This window comes from Acipenser ruthenus, chromosome 1 (genome assembly GCF_902713425.1).
Source record: "Acipenser ruthenus chromosome 1, fAciRut3.2 maternal haplotype, whole genome shotgun sequence".
NCBI classification, from domain to species: domain Eukaryota; kingdom Metazoa; phylum Chordata; class Actinopteri; order Acipenseriformes; family Acipenseridae; genus Acipenser; species Acipenser ruthenus.
In genome coordinates this window covers 80366018-80384425 of record NC_081189.1, presented here as the reverse complement: position 1 = coordinate 80384425, position 18408 = coordinate 80366018, and the positions used below count along the sequence as shown (strand labels likewise).

General features: G+C 38.2%; 1 protein-coding gene across 1 annotated transcript in view; it reads left to right on the top strand.

Moving 5' to 3' along the window:
- Nucleotides 1-7323: 7323 nt before the first annotated feature.
- The window catches only part of LOC117421317 (elongation of very long chain fatty acids protein 6), a 44285-nt gene continuing 33200 nt past the window's right edge, over nt 7324-18408 (top strand). Inside the window, exon 1 of the mRNA XM_034035550.3 lies at nt 7324-7614. Coding sequence (XP_033891441.1) covers nt 7526-7614 — 89 coding nt within the window. The 5' untranslated portion in view covers nt 7324-7525. The remainder of the gene's footprint in view (nt 7615-18408) is intronic.

Sequence of the window (18408 nt, the reverse complement as noted above, 5' to 3'; positions counted from 1 at the left end):
TCTAGAAGCTTGTCAACCCGAGGCATGGGATACGCATCAAACTTGGCAATAGCGTTTACCTTGCGGAAATCAATGCAGAAGCGGTTGGTGCCGTCCTTTTTGGACACTATCACAATTGGACTGCACCACTCACTCCTGGAAGGCTCAATCACCCCAAGTTCGAGCATGTCCTATACCTCTTTGCGAACACCACCTCGTCGACTTTCTGGAATCCGATAAGGTCTCTCTCGCACTGTGACACCTGGGGGAGAGACAATGGCATATTCAACAAGGTTAGTTCTACCGGGCACGTCAGAAAAAACATTGTTGAATTCCTCAATTAACATACGCAGCTCCTGTTGCTGATCAGGAAGTAACTGTTCCCCCATCGAAATGTCCTTTGTGCTAGAGGTCTCCAGCTCGGGGCCCAAATCATCCTCTATATTGCCTGGAGCTATAAAAGGCCTCCCTTGCCTGCCAGGGCTTTAATAAATTTATATGATAAATTTATTTTTCATTTTTTACGGCGATCAGGCTGTCTAATTTCATAATTCACCTTTCCTATAGCCCGAATCACTTCATATGGCCCCTGCCATTTAGCACATAGTTTTGATTCTGAGGAGGGAAGCAGCAGCATTACCTTGTCTCCAGGTCAAAAGGTTCGAATTAATGCATTTTGATTGTAATGCTGCTGTTGTCGGTGCCAAACGACCGACCAAATCTAGACAATCTCTAAGTAGGAGCACATGCTGCACTACATTTTTGGACGAGCCTTTGTGCTCTTCCCACCCCTCTCTCAACAGATCAAGAATGCCGCAAGGCTGTTGGTCGTACAAGAGTTCGAAGAGGGAGAACCCTGACGAACTCTGCGGCACCTCTCTCACTGCAAAAAGGAGGTAGGGGAGAAGTGATGCCCAATGTTTTTGCTCCTGATTAACAAATCGTCTCAGCATCGCCTTCAAGGTCTGCTGCAAGCCAAGCTCCTAACTGGTGGCAATGCTGCCGTCTCTGTTGTCCCTGAACACCTGCTGCAGTGAACCTTTGACTCTGGTTCACGGAACCTTCCTGAACACCATGAAATGACCAATTCCCCAAAAAATCAAATACTTGTTTTGCTGTAAACATATTGTGGACAGAAAACAAACAGTTGATCAGAAATATACAACAGGCACAAGCCAGACTGCTAAAAAAGTTCCTTATAAAATACATCTAAAGTTATTAACACAATATTGTATGTATTCTAGGATTCTTTTTTTTTTTTTAATAAAGAGCATTTAAAACGTGTACAATTGGCTAAGACCATCTTCTTGCTCATACTTTGGTTCACACAGGCACCAAGCTGAATGTCCGCCTATAATAGAAGTGCCAGGTGACTTTGATACCTGGCTCTGTTTTAAGGGGGAGGTGGCCTTCTATGTGTGTGCTTTACACAAGGAGGGAGCCTGGCTATATGACAAAGCTTTCACAACATCAAATCAGCTGTTTTGTAATATTCTGCAAAGCCAGCACTAATTTTGTTTTTTTAAACTGATGCCTTAGGAGGTGTTAAGGGGGTCATTTTCGTACAGGGCTAGTTTTAAGCCTGCGACTGTATAGTAAATTGGTATTTAAATGGCCTCAGTAAGTACAAACACACCCACTCGCCGAGGATTGCACTGGAAAAGTTTGAAAGACAAACAATGGCTCAAACATGTTGCCCTAAAAAAAAGAAAAACAAACTTCACAGTGGAAGAGACGCACATCATTTTGGAAGAACTAATACAGAATGAATCTGCTTTATTTTGAAAAGGCCCTCTACAAAACATTGTAAAGCAGAAAAAAAGAAGGCATGGCAAACAATAGTTAAGAAAGTTAATGTTGTGTCAAAGGCTTCAAGAAATATTGCAGACATCAGAAAAAGGTCTTATGATGTTAAAGCCCGTGCTAAAGACAAATTAGCACAAAAAAACACAATTAACCAATGCTGAAGAACAAGTGTCCGTACTTATTAATCCACTTATTAATAATTATAAATCGGGGCTGTCGGTAGCCATGATATTTTAGGACTCAATGAAGCAGAATCTAATGTTACGCAGCCAGGAACATCTGCATAGGTACATTGGCACTTCAGCCGAACCCCAGCTGGCAGTGTTGCTTGTAGGGGACATAGGAAAAACAATGTATTTATTTGTCCTCTTAACTAAAACTGCCATTACCTTGCTGATGCATTTAGATATAGAAGACTGGCGGATACCAGAAACATCCCCAGCTGGTATATGGAATGAGCCTGTTGCGTAAAAGGTTAAGGCAGCAGTAACCTTGATATTGTAGTGTCGGGCGATTTGGTGAGCCAAAGAAGACCGGCATCTATGTATGCGTGTTTACTGTCACTTCCCTATCTGTTGCAGTCTTTCAGCTATATAGCGCCTGCTCTTTCCACCCTCTCCCCCCCTTCCATCTGTGAGTGTCTGGCATCAGTGTCCGGTTCTGATTGACTCCCGAATATGGTAACGACGTCTCAATCAGGGACCGAAGGGGGCACCATAAAAGAGAGAGCGAGCCAAAGTAGCGTGCAAGCAGAGGGCATGTACGAGAGTGAGCAGCCAAGCCAACAGCAGGCAGTCCAGGGCTGGCGTGTATCGAGATCGAGAGTGGCCGGGACAGAGACCGGTGAGAAGTGTACAGCCAGGCCGACACAGAGCAGAGCGGCATGCAAGCCACCTCAGGAGATTACAGAGCTATCCATTATGGGGAGACTATCCATTGACCAAATGGTGCTTGTAAGTGCCAGAAGACCAAACGGTGCCTGTAAGCACCAGAAGACCAAACGGTGCTTGTCAGTGGTATGGACCAAACGCTCCTTCACCACCTCCTTCTTTCCTCAAGTATTCTAAACTGTTGAAGACGTAATGCCATGTTTGTTTCAAAATTCCATATAGCTCAAGTTTGTGTTTAAGTACAGATTGTGTCAAAATCACATATGCTGTTGTTAATTACAAACTTAACACAATTCTGTTGCCCTCATTAACACATTTCACACAAACCCAGCTATTCTTAATGAAATACCTTTTGCGGCTCATTGCAACAACTGCAACTCATTTAGAACAACTCAAAGCACACCTAAGTCAAAGAAACGCAACATGGCGAGATGCAATCATTCTACTGCTTAAAAATTGCAGGTAAACTGGGAGGTGGGTAAAAAAAAACAGGGAACGCCCTGAAATGCCCACAAAATTCAGACAAAACCTTGCACCGACGCAAGGCTAGTTTTTCAGTGCCCTTGCACGTAGCATCTCTTTTGAAAATGGAGCCCTAAGTATCAGTCAGGCAAATTGCACGTCAAGGGAAGGAGCCATTGCAGCAGCAGAGTTAAATCCCTGTTTAACTATAACGGGGAGATGTGACAGGGTGAAGAACATGCACATCATAAACATAGAAATAGTGTGTATTTTGGTGGTGGTTTGTAATTTTGTATAATATTTAGTTAGATATAGTGTGGTTTTAACTTGCTGGGGGGTGACTGGTCTCCTACTATTTAAGATCACCTGACCCTAATTGGTTGGTCAATAGCTAATCAAAGAATTAAAGCGAATTCACCAGCCAGACTGGGGCTTATTAAGGCGTTCCAGTAGGTTGATATTCATAGTAGTGATGGGGGAATCTATTCAGTCAGCAAAATCAATTCTGGAGGCAGTTCCTGCAACTGGAATCGAGTTTCTGTGGCCTGGAATTGCAAAGAGGACAGGGCACAGACAAGCAGAGATGATTCCTGACCTGAGACTTCAACTGTAGCAAACTCCATCTTTGATTGTATCCAACCCTTTAACCACGTTACAATTACTAGGCTCCAGCCATCCTTTTTTTATATTACACTATGTGAACCTTGCTACTGTTTAGCCTACTAGACCTGGTAGTGGATCTCTTTTAGTAAGACAGTAGTGTTAGTAGAACATCAGTGTACACTGTTACTGTATTAAACAGGTGCCTTTATTCATTGTAAGTAAAACTGTATTTCGAGAAAATAATAAATCTTGGTTAGATAATGTAATGGAAGCAGTGTTAATTGACTGTGTTAAGACAGGAGAGTGGTTCCTCTCGCCCCTCAACTTCTTTTCATAACAGGGATGTAGCTACTGTATAGTTTCAACGTATTTGGGGGAATGTCTTTATGTATTGACTAATATGAACCCATTAGCAAATTATTTGACTATGTTCTTTAATCTAATCACACTACATATATAATGCACAATTAACGTGTAGGAAATGCAACTGTCGTTCACATGTATTTTAATTACTGGTAATCACATTGACTTGTATGTAAATTATTGGCCTGTTTCATTCATTAACAAAATGCTATTCTGATCTTGCTATTACTTTTATCTCGGTGGATCAAAAACGTCAGACAGAAAATTGGTAATACACATACTAATTAACAAATGAAGACACCATATTGATAAAAATACAAGGTTGCATAACCCATTGTCAATAGTCTTGTACAAGATGTCATTTATATGATGCATTGGTTTATTGATAGACTATGGGTCACATACAGGTTTAAAAGTATGCCTGGTCATTAGGCAAGTCATGTAACTTTATTTTTTATGGAGGGCAAAGGGCCACAAATGCAGTGATGCCACCCAAGGGTTTTCTGCAAAGGGGAGTCTACCGGCTCCTCATGTCACCTGATGTGTTTGATTTGCATAACTCCATCACTTCCAAAAAGACTGCTTGCAAAACAACATAAAAAGCCTAACCTTGTTGTAGATTATGGCAGAAAATAATGTTGTGTGGAACCACTTTTTGCTCGTAGTTCAAGGTCTCATGCAATACTTGCCTGATTACAACATTTTTATTCAGACAGCTCTTCAAATATTGCATTGTAAATCATGGTAGCATCATGTTTTTCTCTCCTGTGGAGTTATTAATGGACAAGTGTTCTCGACCTTTTAGCTTTAGATTGCTGTTTTGCAATTGTTGCAAGTTTCGAAATGGCACAAGGGGTTGTGTCCTGGGCTTCCACTGTGCAGGGTTCACTTCTGGGTTTGTAATATGCTTTTTTCTTAAATGTATTGTTTTAGCGGGATAAAAAGATTGCTTTTTGTCAAGTAAAAAAAAGCTATATATATATATATATATATATATATATATATATATATATATATATACATATATATATATATGTATATATATATAAAACATATAAACTTTTTTTATATTTAAACAGAGGATATCCCAGGAGCAACCTGTACATATGTTACAATTATTTTGCTTAAAGGAAAAATACACCAGGAGCTTCCTGAGGAAAGAGGGATCACTTTATGTGTCAATACTCAATACTCCTGAAGCCGTGTATGTTCCCAGAGCCTTTTTTAGTGGATGAATCGATAACCTGTAAAGTATGAATGTTCATATGCAGAATGAGGCTCTACAGTCGAGAGTTAGGGCACTTCCAAAGTAGTAGGGTGTCAGCATAATATTATTCCGGTTCCATATCATTTAGGTAGGAAATACAGTGGTTGTAATCTGTTGTTGAGCCTGTCAGGTGTTGTTAGCAACTCTGTAAAAATTCAAATCAGGATTAAACAGCTATGACAGAAGTTTGCTTTGGCAGTAGCAGATCAAGTTTTTTTTATGAAAAAGAAAAACCATACCAGCTGATTCCGCATTGTTTCTTTACGTTGTCAAAACAAATAGTTATTATTATTATTATTCTTATTCTTATTATTATTATTATTATTATTATGTATTTTAAAAGAGGGTCTTAACACGTGTAACTGATTTCATGAACCTGGTTTCTTTGTGTCGTAGCATCCTCAACAGTCTATAAGAACAATAGTGATGTACAAACACTTTATGCAGTATCAGCTACAGGGCCCTGTTTGACCCGTTGTGGCAGTTTTAGAATCTTTTTGCCTCCACCTGCCAAAGTTTCATTGCTTTACAGTATTTTCTTCCAAATACAGCAGCCCTGCAAAGCCTATCTGACTTTCTAATCACCCCACACACACTGTACAAGGCAGCGGTCTGGTCTATTAGAGCTTTTTTTTTTTGATGTAGCTTACAATGCTGCAACTCATTTTCTATCAGGATTCTAACGCCAACATGCAGAATTGTAATCTACATAGACAAACTGGCTGGCTTGAACTAATTCTGTGTTTTTTCTTTGTTTTGTTTTTTTTAAATGGATTATTCCAAAAGCTTCCTTGATAACTATTCTTCTGTGTTCCTAATTTAGATACTGGCCTTCTGAGGTCTTTCGGGTCTTTTAACTTTCAAATTCAGAGACTAAGCATGGAAACTGTGCTGTAATTTAAATTGTGCAACTTTCACAACATTGCAAAACATTGTTCTGTTTTATTGGTTTCAGCTCTAGGCAAATACATTTGAGTTTCTGTTATGTTGTTGGTGCTGATAAAAGGAGTACTAGTACTTAACTTATCACCAGAGATAGCTCAAGCATTGACAATGTGATTCTCCCCACAATGCCCCACAAAAATGTCACAAGCTTGTTCTGGAACACCCACAAGTACAGCCTTGGCATTCTTATTTTGCTGTGCAGTCCCTGCATCCACATGGAGCAGGCCAGGGTTTAGATCATCATACAGCTGGGCACAGTTTACCTCTCTTATTTCTCTTTGTGAGATTCTGATTCCCCTTATACTCATCATTCGGCCACAGGCTGTGAGAGCCAGCCAGATGCAGCTGACAGGTCTGTCTTGTTAATTTGCAGACAGTTTCGCTTTCTGACATTTGTTTCTAGAGCCAATGGCAATGCTGATTAAAGCTGTCAAGAACGACTTTACTGTGTCATTGTTCTTGGCCATATTCAGAGTTGGTGCTGGCAGCATGTCTCTGATGTAGCACCCGAAGATTCAATGTTCTTATATGCTTTTTGCACAAAACTTCAAACTTGTATTTTCAGCTCACCAAATACAAAAGTATACTGTACAATTTAAGATGACCCAAATGACCCTAGCACTTATCAAAACATTATTATGTTTGTGGTTAACTCCTGATATCAAGAATATTTTTTCCATTGTATAATCCTTAGGTAGTTCATCCAAAACTTTAATAACTCACTCATTATGATATAAAAACATTATCTTTGAAATGTCTGTCTAAGATTTGTACTAATTTTGTTTATAGTACTGAAAGATTATTAATTCTCATGATTGTCTTTCAATAGCAAGCAATATTTTAATTCAAGTGTTTAACAGGACATCACCTCATCTGTATTACATATTTACATATTAAAAAAAAAAAAGAAACGGTGGCACCAGCATTACAGTATTATGAAACTGTCTGAAAGTTTAATCAAACTGGCTAATCATACCACTGGAAGAGCAGTGACGGCAAATGAGGCTTTAGGACCTGGGAGCGTACTCTTTGTCAAGAGGGCGGATGCCGGCTGGAGGTGGAGAACATTCAGGCTGAGTGATAGAAAGAGACTCCAGCGACAAGAGCAATGCGAGATCAAGGATACAGCTAAGGCAGTGAGATAAGGGATTCCAGGTTAAATAAAAAGACGGTTTACTGATTCTTGATTCAGTCTACAAGAAGACATTCCATGAACATGTCAGTCCTGGCTTTGCAAGAATACGAATTTGAAAGACAGTTTAACGAGAATGAAGCCATTCAGTGGATGCAAGAAAACTGGTATGTGATTACCTGATGATTAACGAATTATTATTAGGGCAATTAAACTAGGAGGGATATTTAATAAACACAGATTGATTGAGTTCGATTTTTGCTTTGGGTGTATAAAATGTGGGTAGTGGTTTAGTATTTTTTTTAAAAAATTTTTTGGTTCCATAGCTGTAATTGGCGTGCTTTATTGTTTTCTATCGTCTTATTTTTGATGCGACAGATTTATCGGTGATAGCTTCAGTGATTCTTGTGAATAGAGATTTGTGGAAATTTTAGGTATTACTTCGGGGATTTCAGGTATTCAAGACGATGCTGTACTAATGATATTACATAGGAGGATACCTGCCTTTTCAGGTACAATGTATCGGCCAATATGATGTAATTTAGAAAGAAATGACAATATTATCACATACAGAATTATGACAGATCGCTCAGAGAAAGACAGATACAGACCGAGACGTTGGATGAATTTAACACGTGCAGTATGATGCACCCATTTCTGTGAAAATGCATCTTTGAATTAGTGTTGCTGTTCATTTTAACATGTTCATTGATATCCAGTACATGTTGTAAAGTCACTGCCATTTGCACTTTTCTAATTCCTATAACAAATTGTTATGCTTTGATTAATTGATCGGGGATGTCTTCTGTGGGAGCATGTAGTCTGCTGAGTGTGGATCTTTAACCTGATTCTAGTATCACCGCTATAATGATTCGATCTGCACACACATACAGGCAGGCAGGCATGCAGGCAGGCACAGTGAATCTATTGTAACAAGGCCGCCGATAGCAAGAAGTTATACTGTATTTATTTGGACCGCTCTTGGATTTTAAGGACCTTCTATAAAAACACTGAGACGGACGCCACAGTAAAAAAAAAAATATATATAATAATAATACCCGTACTGTAGTTGCATCTCCCTTTCTTTTCGTTCAATTCAATACTCTTCAGTTTCTGTTTCACCTGTGCTGTCACATTTCTTTGTGCAACATACTGTAGATCTTCCCATAAAACCATTAATTAATTGGTGTGTGTATGTAAGTGCTGGGACTGATTAACAGCTGGTTTTATAACTCCGTGTGCTCATCGCAGATTACAGTTAACTCCTGAAAGAGCCGCAGTTTAATGTGAACCTAATTCAATGTTTAGTTCATGTGCAAAGTAACTTTCTTTGCTGTTTATTTGTGCGTATTGATTATTGTTTATTCAATGTAATATAAATTATATTTTTACTATAAATGCAAGAAAAGGCCTAAACAACCGCAGTTGGTTGTTAACGTTATGTGCCACCGAGTATTATAAAATGCTTACCTGAAAGAACAAAAAGTGGATACTGCATTTCAACTGTTCTCTGTATATTTACGAGACTGCTGTTGAAAAATATACTTTGGCATAATAAGAGCAAACAGAAAATGCATCTGTTCAAATGTTAATTAGTAAAACAAAACCTACTGTGTTAGCGCTCAGTGGGGAGCAATTAATGAATTAGTCAATGGCTGTGATAGATTTGAAGCAAATTAAATTTAATGCGGTCACTTCATTACTTTTTTAACCCTCATAATAAAAGTATGGTCAAGTGTCAAATGAGTGAATTTGTCATTTTAATGCCAGTTTCCTTCAAAAAAGAGTTATGTATATTGAGGGATAACTAAACAGGTTATAAAGTTAGAAAATGTGACTTTCCATATAACGGTACGGTAGACTGTACAAGACAACCGAGAAGCGTTAATGTGTGTTATGTCTCAGTTTGGAAAAATACAAATGTGCATTACTTGTGCATTTATACATATATTGTCACAAAACAAAGAACAGTCGACGACACTTTGTTGTGTATTCGCCATCCCGAAGTAGCTCTAGGCATCAGCATGCACGCAAGTAGTAAAAGCAACCACTTCCGAATTGCAATCCAGTGGCCAATTGTAATTATCTTATGATGTCTGCTGACGGTCTGCTGACCAATCAGATTGGCAACTGTTCTGTCCTGACTGCTCCAACCTACACTTGCATCATCACTGAAGCTTATTTGACTCGGGCGGCAGAATGCTTCTATAATTCTCTAAAAAAAATAGTTTAACACACCAGCTTCGACTGCAAGGGATGATAATTTAAATGGGATGTGAATGTATCTGAGTTCAGTGTGCATACGTCTAATTGCTGTGCAATTTGTTTACATTTTATGTTTATTCACATTGATTTTATGATAGTTGCGAATAGTAGCTCTTCATTTAAATCACATTGGAATTTCTCAACCGGAAGCTCCGTCGACAGGACCTCATATGAACTCACTCTGTCACATTAGTAAGGGACGCTTTCCAGCGGATTGCGCATACATTGCAAATAAAAGATACAAATTACGTTCGTAGAACATCAATTGCAACCTTTGGAGTATTCGAAATAAGATTCCTGTAGGTCCCATTCCGAGTGTGAATATGTGTAAAGTGATTTTAAAACACTCCGGAGTTCACTGAATATACTAGCCGAACTGTTTGTCTCTTTGACTTCATTTCTTGTAAGTTTTATTTCACAATTGCTGTGCGTTTCTGAAGAATGAGACTCTACTACTGTAACCGCAAATGCTTTTATTGACAGGTACACAGCAAATTGGCCAGGAGTCAAATCAAACACTTTTCCTGTGTACATATGACTCCACAGTGTAAAAGTTACACTTTTGAAAGACATTTAACACTATGGGAGTTAAATATATGTCTATCTCAGTGTATAACTAGCATCCCTTTATTGTAAAATGAACTATCAAAGTGTTGGGAAATAACACTGCTCTAGTGACAATTGTACTCTGTATATAAACACTGTACACTTAACAAGTGTAAACTAATATCTGCATCATTTGTCAAATATTGTTTCATTGCCTCAAAAGTAAATGAAAATTTTGTAGGGAGCACAGGAACGATCAGGGAGACACACACCAAAGCTTGCATGTACAACATGGTTTATTGAAGCAGCCAACACCAAGTCAGCACTGTCCAAACATTCAAATGCAAACACACACACATCCCTTTCCCCACTCCAGAGTACTGCCCTGCCTCTCAAGGTGACATTAACATACTACGTAAAACAACACAGGAAGGTTTCAACAGATGCAGGGTATGGCAAAATAACTAATAGGGGCACATACAATAATCACAACAGTATTTCCCTTACCCTATTTCCTACTCCCAGCATCCTCTGCTTCTAATTAACATATTTGTGGTGGCTGACTCTGGGCTTGGCACGCGATCAGCCAACAGGTCAGCCCAGCCGTGCCCGTTACAATATATTCACCTACCTTGAACTTCTCCAGCACGGACAGAAGTGGCGCCATTACAGAAACCGCCAACTAAAATCCCAGATGTTGATATTATTTACTCTGGATTAGTGTACTTTATTTTACACTGTGAAACATACCTTGGTTTAGATATGAAACAACACCTTGTGGCACCAAATGTAACACCTAAAATCAATATTAACCGTTAACACTGGGATTTCAACACTGACCAATTTGCTGTGAAGACCAACCATACCCACTGACACATTAAAAAACCAGGTTCCCTCACTGAATAAAAAAAAAATTATATAGAACGATTGTTACCGTCAGGGAGCTGTAATGCCCAAAGCCACTATGAGCTGAGTCTGCAATACATATTTAATATATGAGTCAGTTAAAGTAATGAGAGGCAAGGTTGGATAGTAAATATGACAATTCACGAGAAGTCCACTATTTTTTAATGGTGGAAAAATATGATAAATTACATTGAAAAAAGATGTAAAAGACTGAAAACAGCATAACATACCAGATTTAAATGTGCGCTTCCCTGCTTTCTTAGCGGAAGTTGTTTAGTAATGCGTGAGCAAGCGCAGTACACTGACTACCACTTTAACACGTACCTGAAATTAATACTACACAGGTAAGAAATTAAAGTTGCTTTCACCTCTGACTATACCATCTACTTTGACTTCAATTCGGGTAAAATCTGCCAATCTGTTTTAGACATTACCAGAACTGTATATATACTGTGTTCTTAAATAGTACATTTATTATAATTTTTATTATTTGTTTTCCAAAACAGAAACGTTATGTTTCACTTTTATTGGATTTGCACAATTGTGCATTGTGCTTCATTCATTTGATTTCAGATAATGTATTTTTCTCTTCTCTTTTGCACAAAAACATATTATATTTCTGTATTTCCCCTTTTTGTAGGTTCATAATGGAATGAAAACATGAAGTTCACAGACACATTTCTAGGTTGACGCTGCTTAGCGTGTGGTTAATATGTTTTTCACGCATCCGTAATAAATTTACATTTTGGTAAATGAAGTGGTATTAAGTTATTCTGTCATTCTTTTTTTTCTTTTTTTTTTTGCTATCAATCAGTCCTTCTGTCATATCAGTCTGATATATCTGCCTGTTTTGATGGTAGGCAATTTTTGAAACTTCAGTGTCTAGGTTTACACTGAATTTCCCAGGTAAATTGATTGACGTTGCTTGCAAACAGTGATGGCGCGTGCTTGGAACGAGTGGAGATTAGAAGCAAAGCACAGAATATTTAATCACACAGCTACTTTCTGATATTATTATTATTATTATTATGTATTTCTTAGCAGACGCCCTTATCCAGGGCGACTTACAATTTTTACAAGATATCACATTATTTTTACATACAATTACCCATTTATACAGTTGGGTTTTTACTGGAGCAATCTAGGTAAAGTACCTTGCTCAAGGGTACAGCAGCAGTGTCCCCCACCTGGGATTGAACCCACGACCCTCTGCTCAAGAGTCCAGAGCTCTAACCACTACTCCACACTGCTGCCCTATATGAATTAAGAAGCTCTAAAAGTGTGGTTATAACTTCTATGATTATTCGTTTTTCATTCATTTTTGTTTTCAGTAAACTCAAAATTATTAAGGTGACCAATGTTCTATTGTTTTCAGTGCAAATAAATACATTTATATATTCCAAAGATTCAGGGAGTTCAGCAGAATCAGAGTACGTATTTTACAAGAATGCAGTTATAGAAATTTATTTCTAAAGTGCTTAAAAAACTTAGAACATGGATTAAAGTAGTAAAGATAAATAATTACTTGTTTACCATGCTGACATTATTTATTCCTTATAAAACTTAATGCAAAAGAGGGAAACAAATAAACTTGGTCTGCAATAGCTGCAGTTGGGTTTATGTGGGCATGTGTTTACAACCAGCTGGATTTGTGTGGCGGTGTGGTTACGCTGCAAACTTGCTTCCAATTTCTTATTCTTACTATGATCGGCTGCAAAGACAACGGGGCTAACCAGTGATTGGATAATGTTTTGTTGGATGGGTTTTTATTGTGCACAGATTTCCTAGTAACTGTAATATTACCTGTGTAATAAAAAATAAAAAGGACTCATCGTTAATATCTCAAATGTTCGAGTCCGAGTCTTTTGCAGCCATAACTCGAGTCTGAGTCCGTCACAAAAAACTCAGACTCGAGTCCTATAAGTCTGATATATATACTGTAAACAGGGTCATAACATGATTGACAGGTGTATATATAAATTACTATAGTGATTGATTTGAGACTCACCCCATGCTTTAAGTTTTATTGAAAATACTTTTGATGTGCTAATAAACCCATCAGTTGTGCTGATCAGCTTGGCTTGAAAAATATGTTCTTTTGTGCAATTCACACAATGCAGTACTCTCCATGAGACACCACGGGCTGAATCAAATCAAAGTTTGTTTGTTTGTTTGTAGAAGCTTTTTTGACATTTCATTCAGTGTTTATTGTAGTATTTCACATTGCTTTATTATGCACTTTGCGTATCACTACTACGAGTCCAAGACCGCGCTGACATCACCGCGAGGACCATTACCGCGCCAGCCATTACAGCAACTCCCCATAACAGCGCTACGACATTCCAGGTTTTACTGCCAGCCCCCCATCCCATTTCTCAGAGCGTCCCATTTCTCAAGGAAGAAATAAACCGTGCTTGTTGTTAATGCTATTTTGGCCACAAAACTGCCTTTGGTGTGTTTCTTTTGTTCTCTGCCGCCACAATATGTAGAAATGTTTGTTTGCCCGTTTGGCAGAGCACCTAAAAATGTAATCCTGTAAGCCAGGAACCAGGGGTACTTCTAAGGGTCATAGGGGGTACACAGAACGGCTCAGAAATGCACAAATAACAATTCAGTTATTTTTTAACAGTATTATACACTATCTCTAAACCACTGTGCATAAATATTACATTTTTGTTTACAGCTCAAAGCGAACTGCAGATAAAACTTAAAAACACGGACTATATCACGTCCGTACTTAGGCCTGCGTGATTTCGATTGAGTGGGACAGGATTTCCATTGGAGTATGTGAAGGAGGCATCTGGCGATTTGTTCCTGTGGAGAGCACTCTGTGTTGTTCATGAACTCTGCTGTTTTCAGCTTGTTGTATAATTGAAGACTAATTATTATTAATACTATTTAGTCATTTAGCAGACGCTTTTATCCAAAGTGACTTACAGAGACTTGGGGGGTGAACCACCTGGTAATAAGCCCCTTTCTTTAACCACTGGACCACCAAGCCTCCTAATCAGGGAAGCGCAATCTTTCTGCATTATTTAGAAGTACAGTATAAATGCTCCGGTAAATATAGTTATTAATGATAATACTCATACTTTGACGGGTTTTGTTTTATTTATTAGGCCCAGCTGCATTTTAGTAACAGCAATAGCGTCTGGTTGAATTTGTTTTCGGTGTTTGATGAAATGGATACATTGCTTACTTGCAAAACAAAGGAAGACAGCACAAGAGTCTACAGAAAATGCAAAGCGACAGAAAGTTATACTGAATCCCTTTGGATAATTTATGTTCGCTTTAATAAAAACGTGCATCATTGTTAGTAGTTATAGTTTTATCTTGAGAGAAACATTTTAAATGGTAAATAATTATGCGGAGATGGGAAGTTACGTAAACATTTTTTACAATGCACACTATTTTCTATTATTTATACTAACTGTGCCGAAATAGAAAGCGAATACGACTGTTTCCAAAGACATTACTAAAACACTTGTCTTTTTTAATTCTGTGCATCCAAATACTTGTAATTTAAAAGTTTTAAGAATCAAGCCTACTGTTTGTTATTCTGTCCTAAACCAGCAGTTTGTCACCCAGACTGTTGTGACATAAATTATTTATTAAATAAATAGGGAGGAAAATGTATTAATCCGATTATTGTCCACTTTATTACAACTGTTGTGCCATTCACTAGAGCGAAAATTGTAAAGGGGTACTTGAGCTGAAACCTCCAGACAGAAGGGTTACAGTTTCAAAAAAAGGTTGAAAACCCCTGGTATAAGCTGCTGGAAGATAGATTTATACCGTGTGTGTGCCTATACAGTGGTAGTCCAAAGTTTACAAACCCTAATTTATGGAAGTATAACATCCTAAAATTAATGTTGAATACATATAGTTCATTCCTATAAACACCCCTATTTATTTATGGTAAATATATGTAGATGGTACATTCCTAAAATCCCCCTTTTCTTCTGTTTTCTAATATATAAAAAAAAATGTTACAAAACAAAAACCTGTCAGTTCAGCTTGTTACAGTTATGTACTGCTTTGTTTGTGTTGTGCTCTTGTAGCCCTGAATAAATATATTTTCAACAAATCAATAAAATCACCATTTAATGTTAGAAACAGAAGCATACTTCAGGATACTTTTGACAAACAACTGTGAATACACGCTCAAACAAAGATGTGAATGCACAATTACATAATAATAATAATAATAATAATAATAATAATAATAATAAAAGCTTCTGCTCAGAACTCAGATACAGGGGAATGGGGAAGAGCTGCAAGTCTCACGCTGTCACTGGAAGAATTGGATCAGGCTTGATTCTTTGACAATTAAAAAATATTAGCGGATGTAAATATCTCTGATGTATTTGTAAGGATCTTTTAATAGACCCATTTATTAGAAATAGTGTACAGATCCTGATTAGCAGTAGTACTAGAAAATACTAATAATACTAAATAATAATAATAATAATAATAACTACGTGCCCAGCAAGTACATAAAGGGTAGTTATGTGACAACAACATTTTAATTTCAAACAACAAAAGCGAACTCACTCTGGATAAAAGCGTAATGCTAGAAAGAAAACAGTGGGTTCAGTAGAGGTACGACAGGGCAGAGAAGCAAGAACAACAATATAAAATCAAATCTGTACAAAATATACATAAAAAAAATCCAAACACGTCATGTCCTTTTATTGGTCCCCAATCCCAGATGTCCTGTGGAGGAGTAATCATATACAGTGCTGAGAAATAGTTTGTGAACCCCAATGATAATTATGGAAATTCCATAGTTTTACCATGATAGCCTTCTTTAATCAAGGCTATCGTGGTAAAACTATGGAATTTCCATAATTATCATTGGGGTTCACAAACTTTTTCTCTTTTCTTAAATATCCAATAACCAATTCCATGTCTTTTGAAACAACATGATGTATGAATTAGTCAAACAATGAGTAATTAAGATTCAGGGTATGTGAAAAAGTACGTGAACCCCTGGTTTTATCAGCTCAATTAAGGGGATAATTAGAATCAGTGTTTAAATAATTAGGTAGATCTTCAGGAGTGAGTTTGGGAGGCCCCACCCTATATAAAGATCAGAAACTTTGTGAGTTTGGTCTTCACCATACAGGTGTGTGGAAACATGTCATGCCACGATCAAAAGAAATCTGAGGAACTCAGAAAAACAGTTATTGATGCTCATCAGTCTAGAAAGGGTTACAAAACCATTTACAAGGATTTGGGGCTCCACCAATCCACTGTCAGACAGATAGTCTACAAATGGAGAAAGTTCAAGACCACAGTCACTACCCAGGAGCGGTCGTCCTACCAAAATCTCTCCAAGAACAAACCGGAAAATCATCTAGGAAGTCACAAAGAACCCCAGAGTAACATCCAAGGATCTGCAGGCCACTCTCACCTTGGCTAATGTGAGTGTTCAAGACTCAACTATCAGAAAAAGACTGAACAAGAATGGTGTTCATGGATGGATAGCCAGGAGGAAACCACTGCTCTCTAAAAAGAACATTGCTGCCCGTCTGAAGTTCGCCAAAGAGCACATAGATGATCCACAAGACTTCTGGAACAGTGTTCTCTGGACAGACGATTCAAAGGTAGAACTTTTTGGCCTCAATGAGAAACGTTATGTTTGACGAAAACCAAACACTGCGTTCGAACAGACGAACCTCATCCCAACCGTCAAGCATGGTGGTGGGAATGTGATGGTTTGGGGCTGCTTTGCTGCCTCAGGACCTGGACAGCTTGCCATCATTGACACAACCGTGAATTCTGCATTGTATCAGAAGATTCTAGAGGAGAATGTCAGGCCATCCGTCCGTGAGCTGAAGCTGAACCAAAAGTGGGTCATGCAGCAAGACAATGATCCTAAACATACAAGCAGATCTACAAAAGAATGGCTGCAGAAGAAGAAATTCCGTGTTTTAGAATGGCCTAGTCAAAGTCCGGACCTAAACCCCATCGAAATGTTGTGGCAGGACCTGAAGCGAGCTGCCCATGCATGGAAGCCCTCAAATGTCACAGAGCTGAAGCAGTTCTGTAAGGAGGAATGGGCCAAAATTCCTCAAAACCGATGTGAGAGACTGACCAACAGTTACAGGAAACGCTGCTCAAGGGGGTGCCACCAGTTACTGAATCTAAAGGTTCACATACTTTTTCACACATGGATATTGAATATTGAATCATTTGTGGATTAATAAATGTTGAAAAAGTATCATTTTTTTGTCATTTGTTTAATCAGGTTATCTTTATCTATTTTTAGGACTTAGATTAAGATCTAATAACATTTTAGGTTTGAATTATGTGAAAATCCTAATGGGTTCACAAACTTTTTCTCAGCACTGTACAAATATATACATATCAAAACACGTGCTGAATATAATTCTGCAACAAGTTAAAAACAACAAAAAAAATTGATATGCAGCCCAACTACATAAAAAAACACTTTTATTACATGGAGGTTTTACTTATTGCATTTACCAGTCTAGTTATGATGGAGCTGTATGGGAACAGTGGGAAAAAAAATATAATCTTCTGCAATCCAGAAAATCAATCAAGTCGGTCTCCATGTTTGCTCATTAGACTGTGCTGGGAAACCTCCCACAGCTGTCCTAGCTCCGTCTATGCAGACCGTGACATCAGGCGCAGACTCCCGACTGCAACACAGACTTTTTAGGAGTAACTCGAACACAGCCACCAACTGCACTCATTGTCGTTTACCATGAATAGTTCTCCAATACGAATGCATCACAGCTGCGTCCTTTTATGAGGCTGGTGAGTTGACTCTGTGGTGAACCCTGCTCTGACTGCGTCGTGTGTCCCAGTTCCTGGTAAGTGACGCTATTGTGAATTTCGCAGTCTTCTGAGAATTGTAGTTCGGCGTGGTGATGTCGTAGCGCTGTTATGTGCAGTCGCTGTAATGTCCGTCGCGGTGATGTCAGCGCGGTCTTGGACTCGCGGTGATGTCGTGATACGCAAAGTGCATAATAAAGCAACGTGAAATACTACAATAAACACTAAATGAAATGTCAAAAAAGCTTCTACAAACAAACAAACTTTGATTTGATTCAGCCCATGGTGTCTCATGGAGAGTATTGCGTTGTGTGAATTGTACCACCAGTAATTGATATCCTCTGTAACATTATTTAACCATGCTCTTGAAATACTTCATATTTGTATTTTTATATGCTTTAAAAAAATAAACCACCTTGGCAGCTGTTTCATTATACACC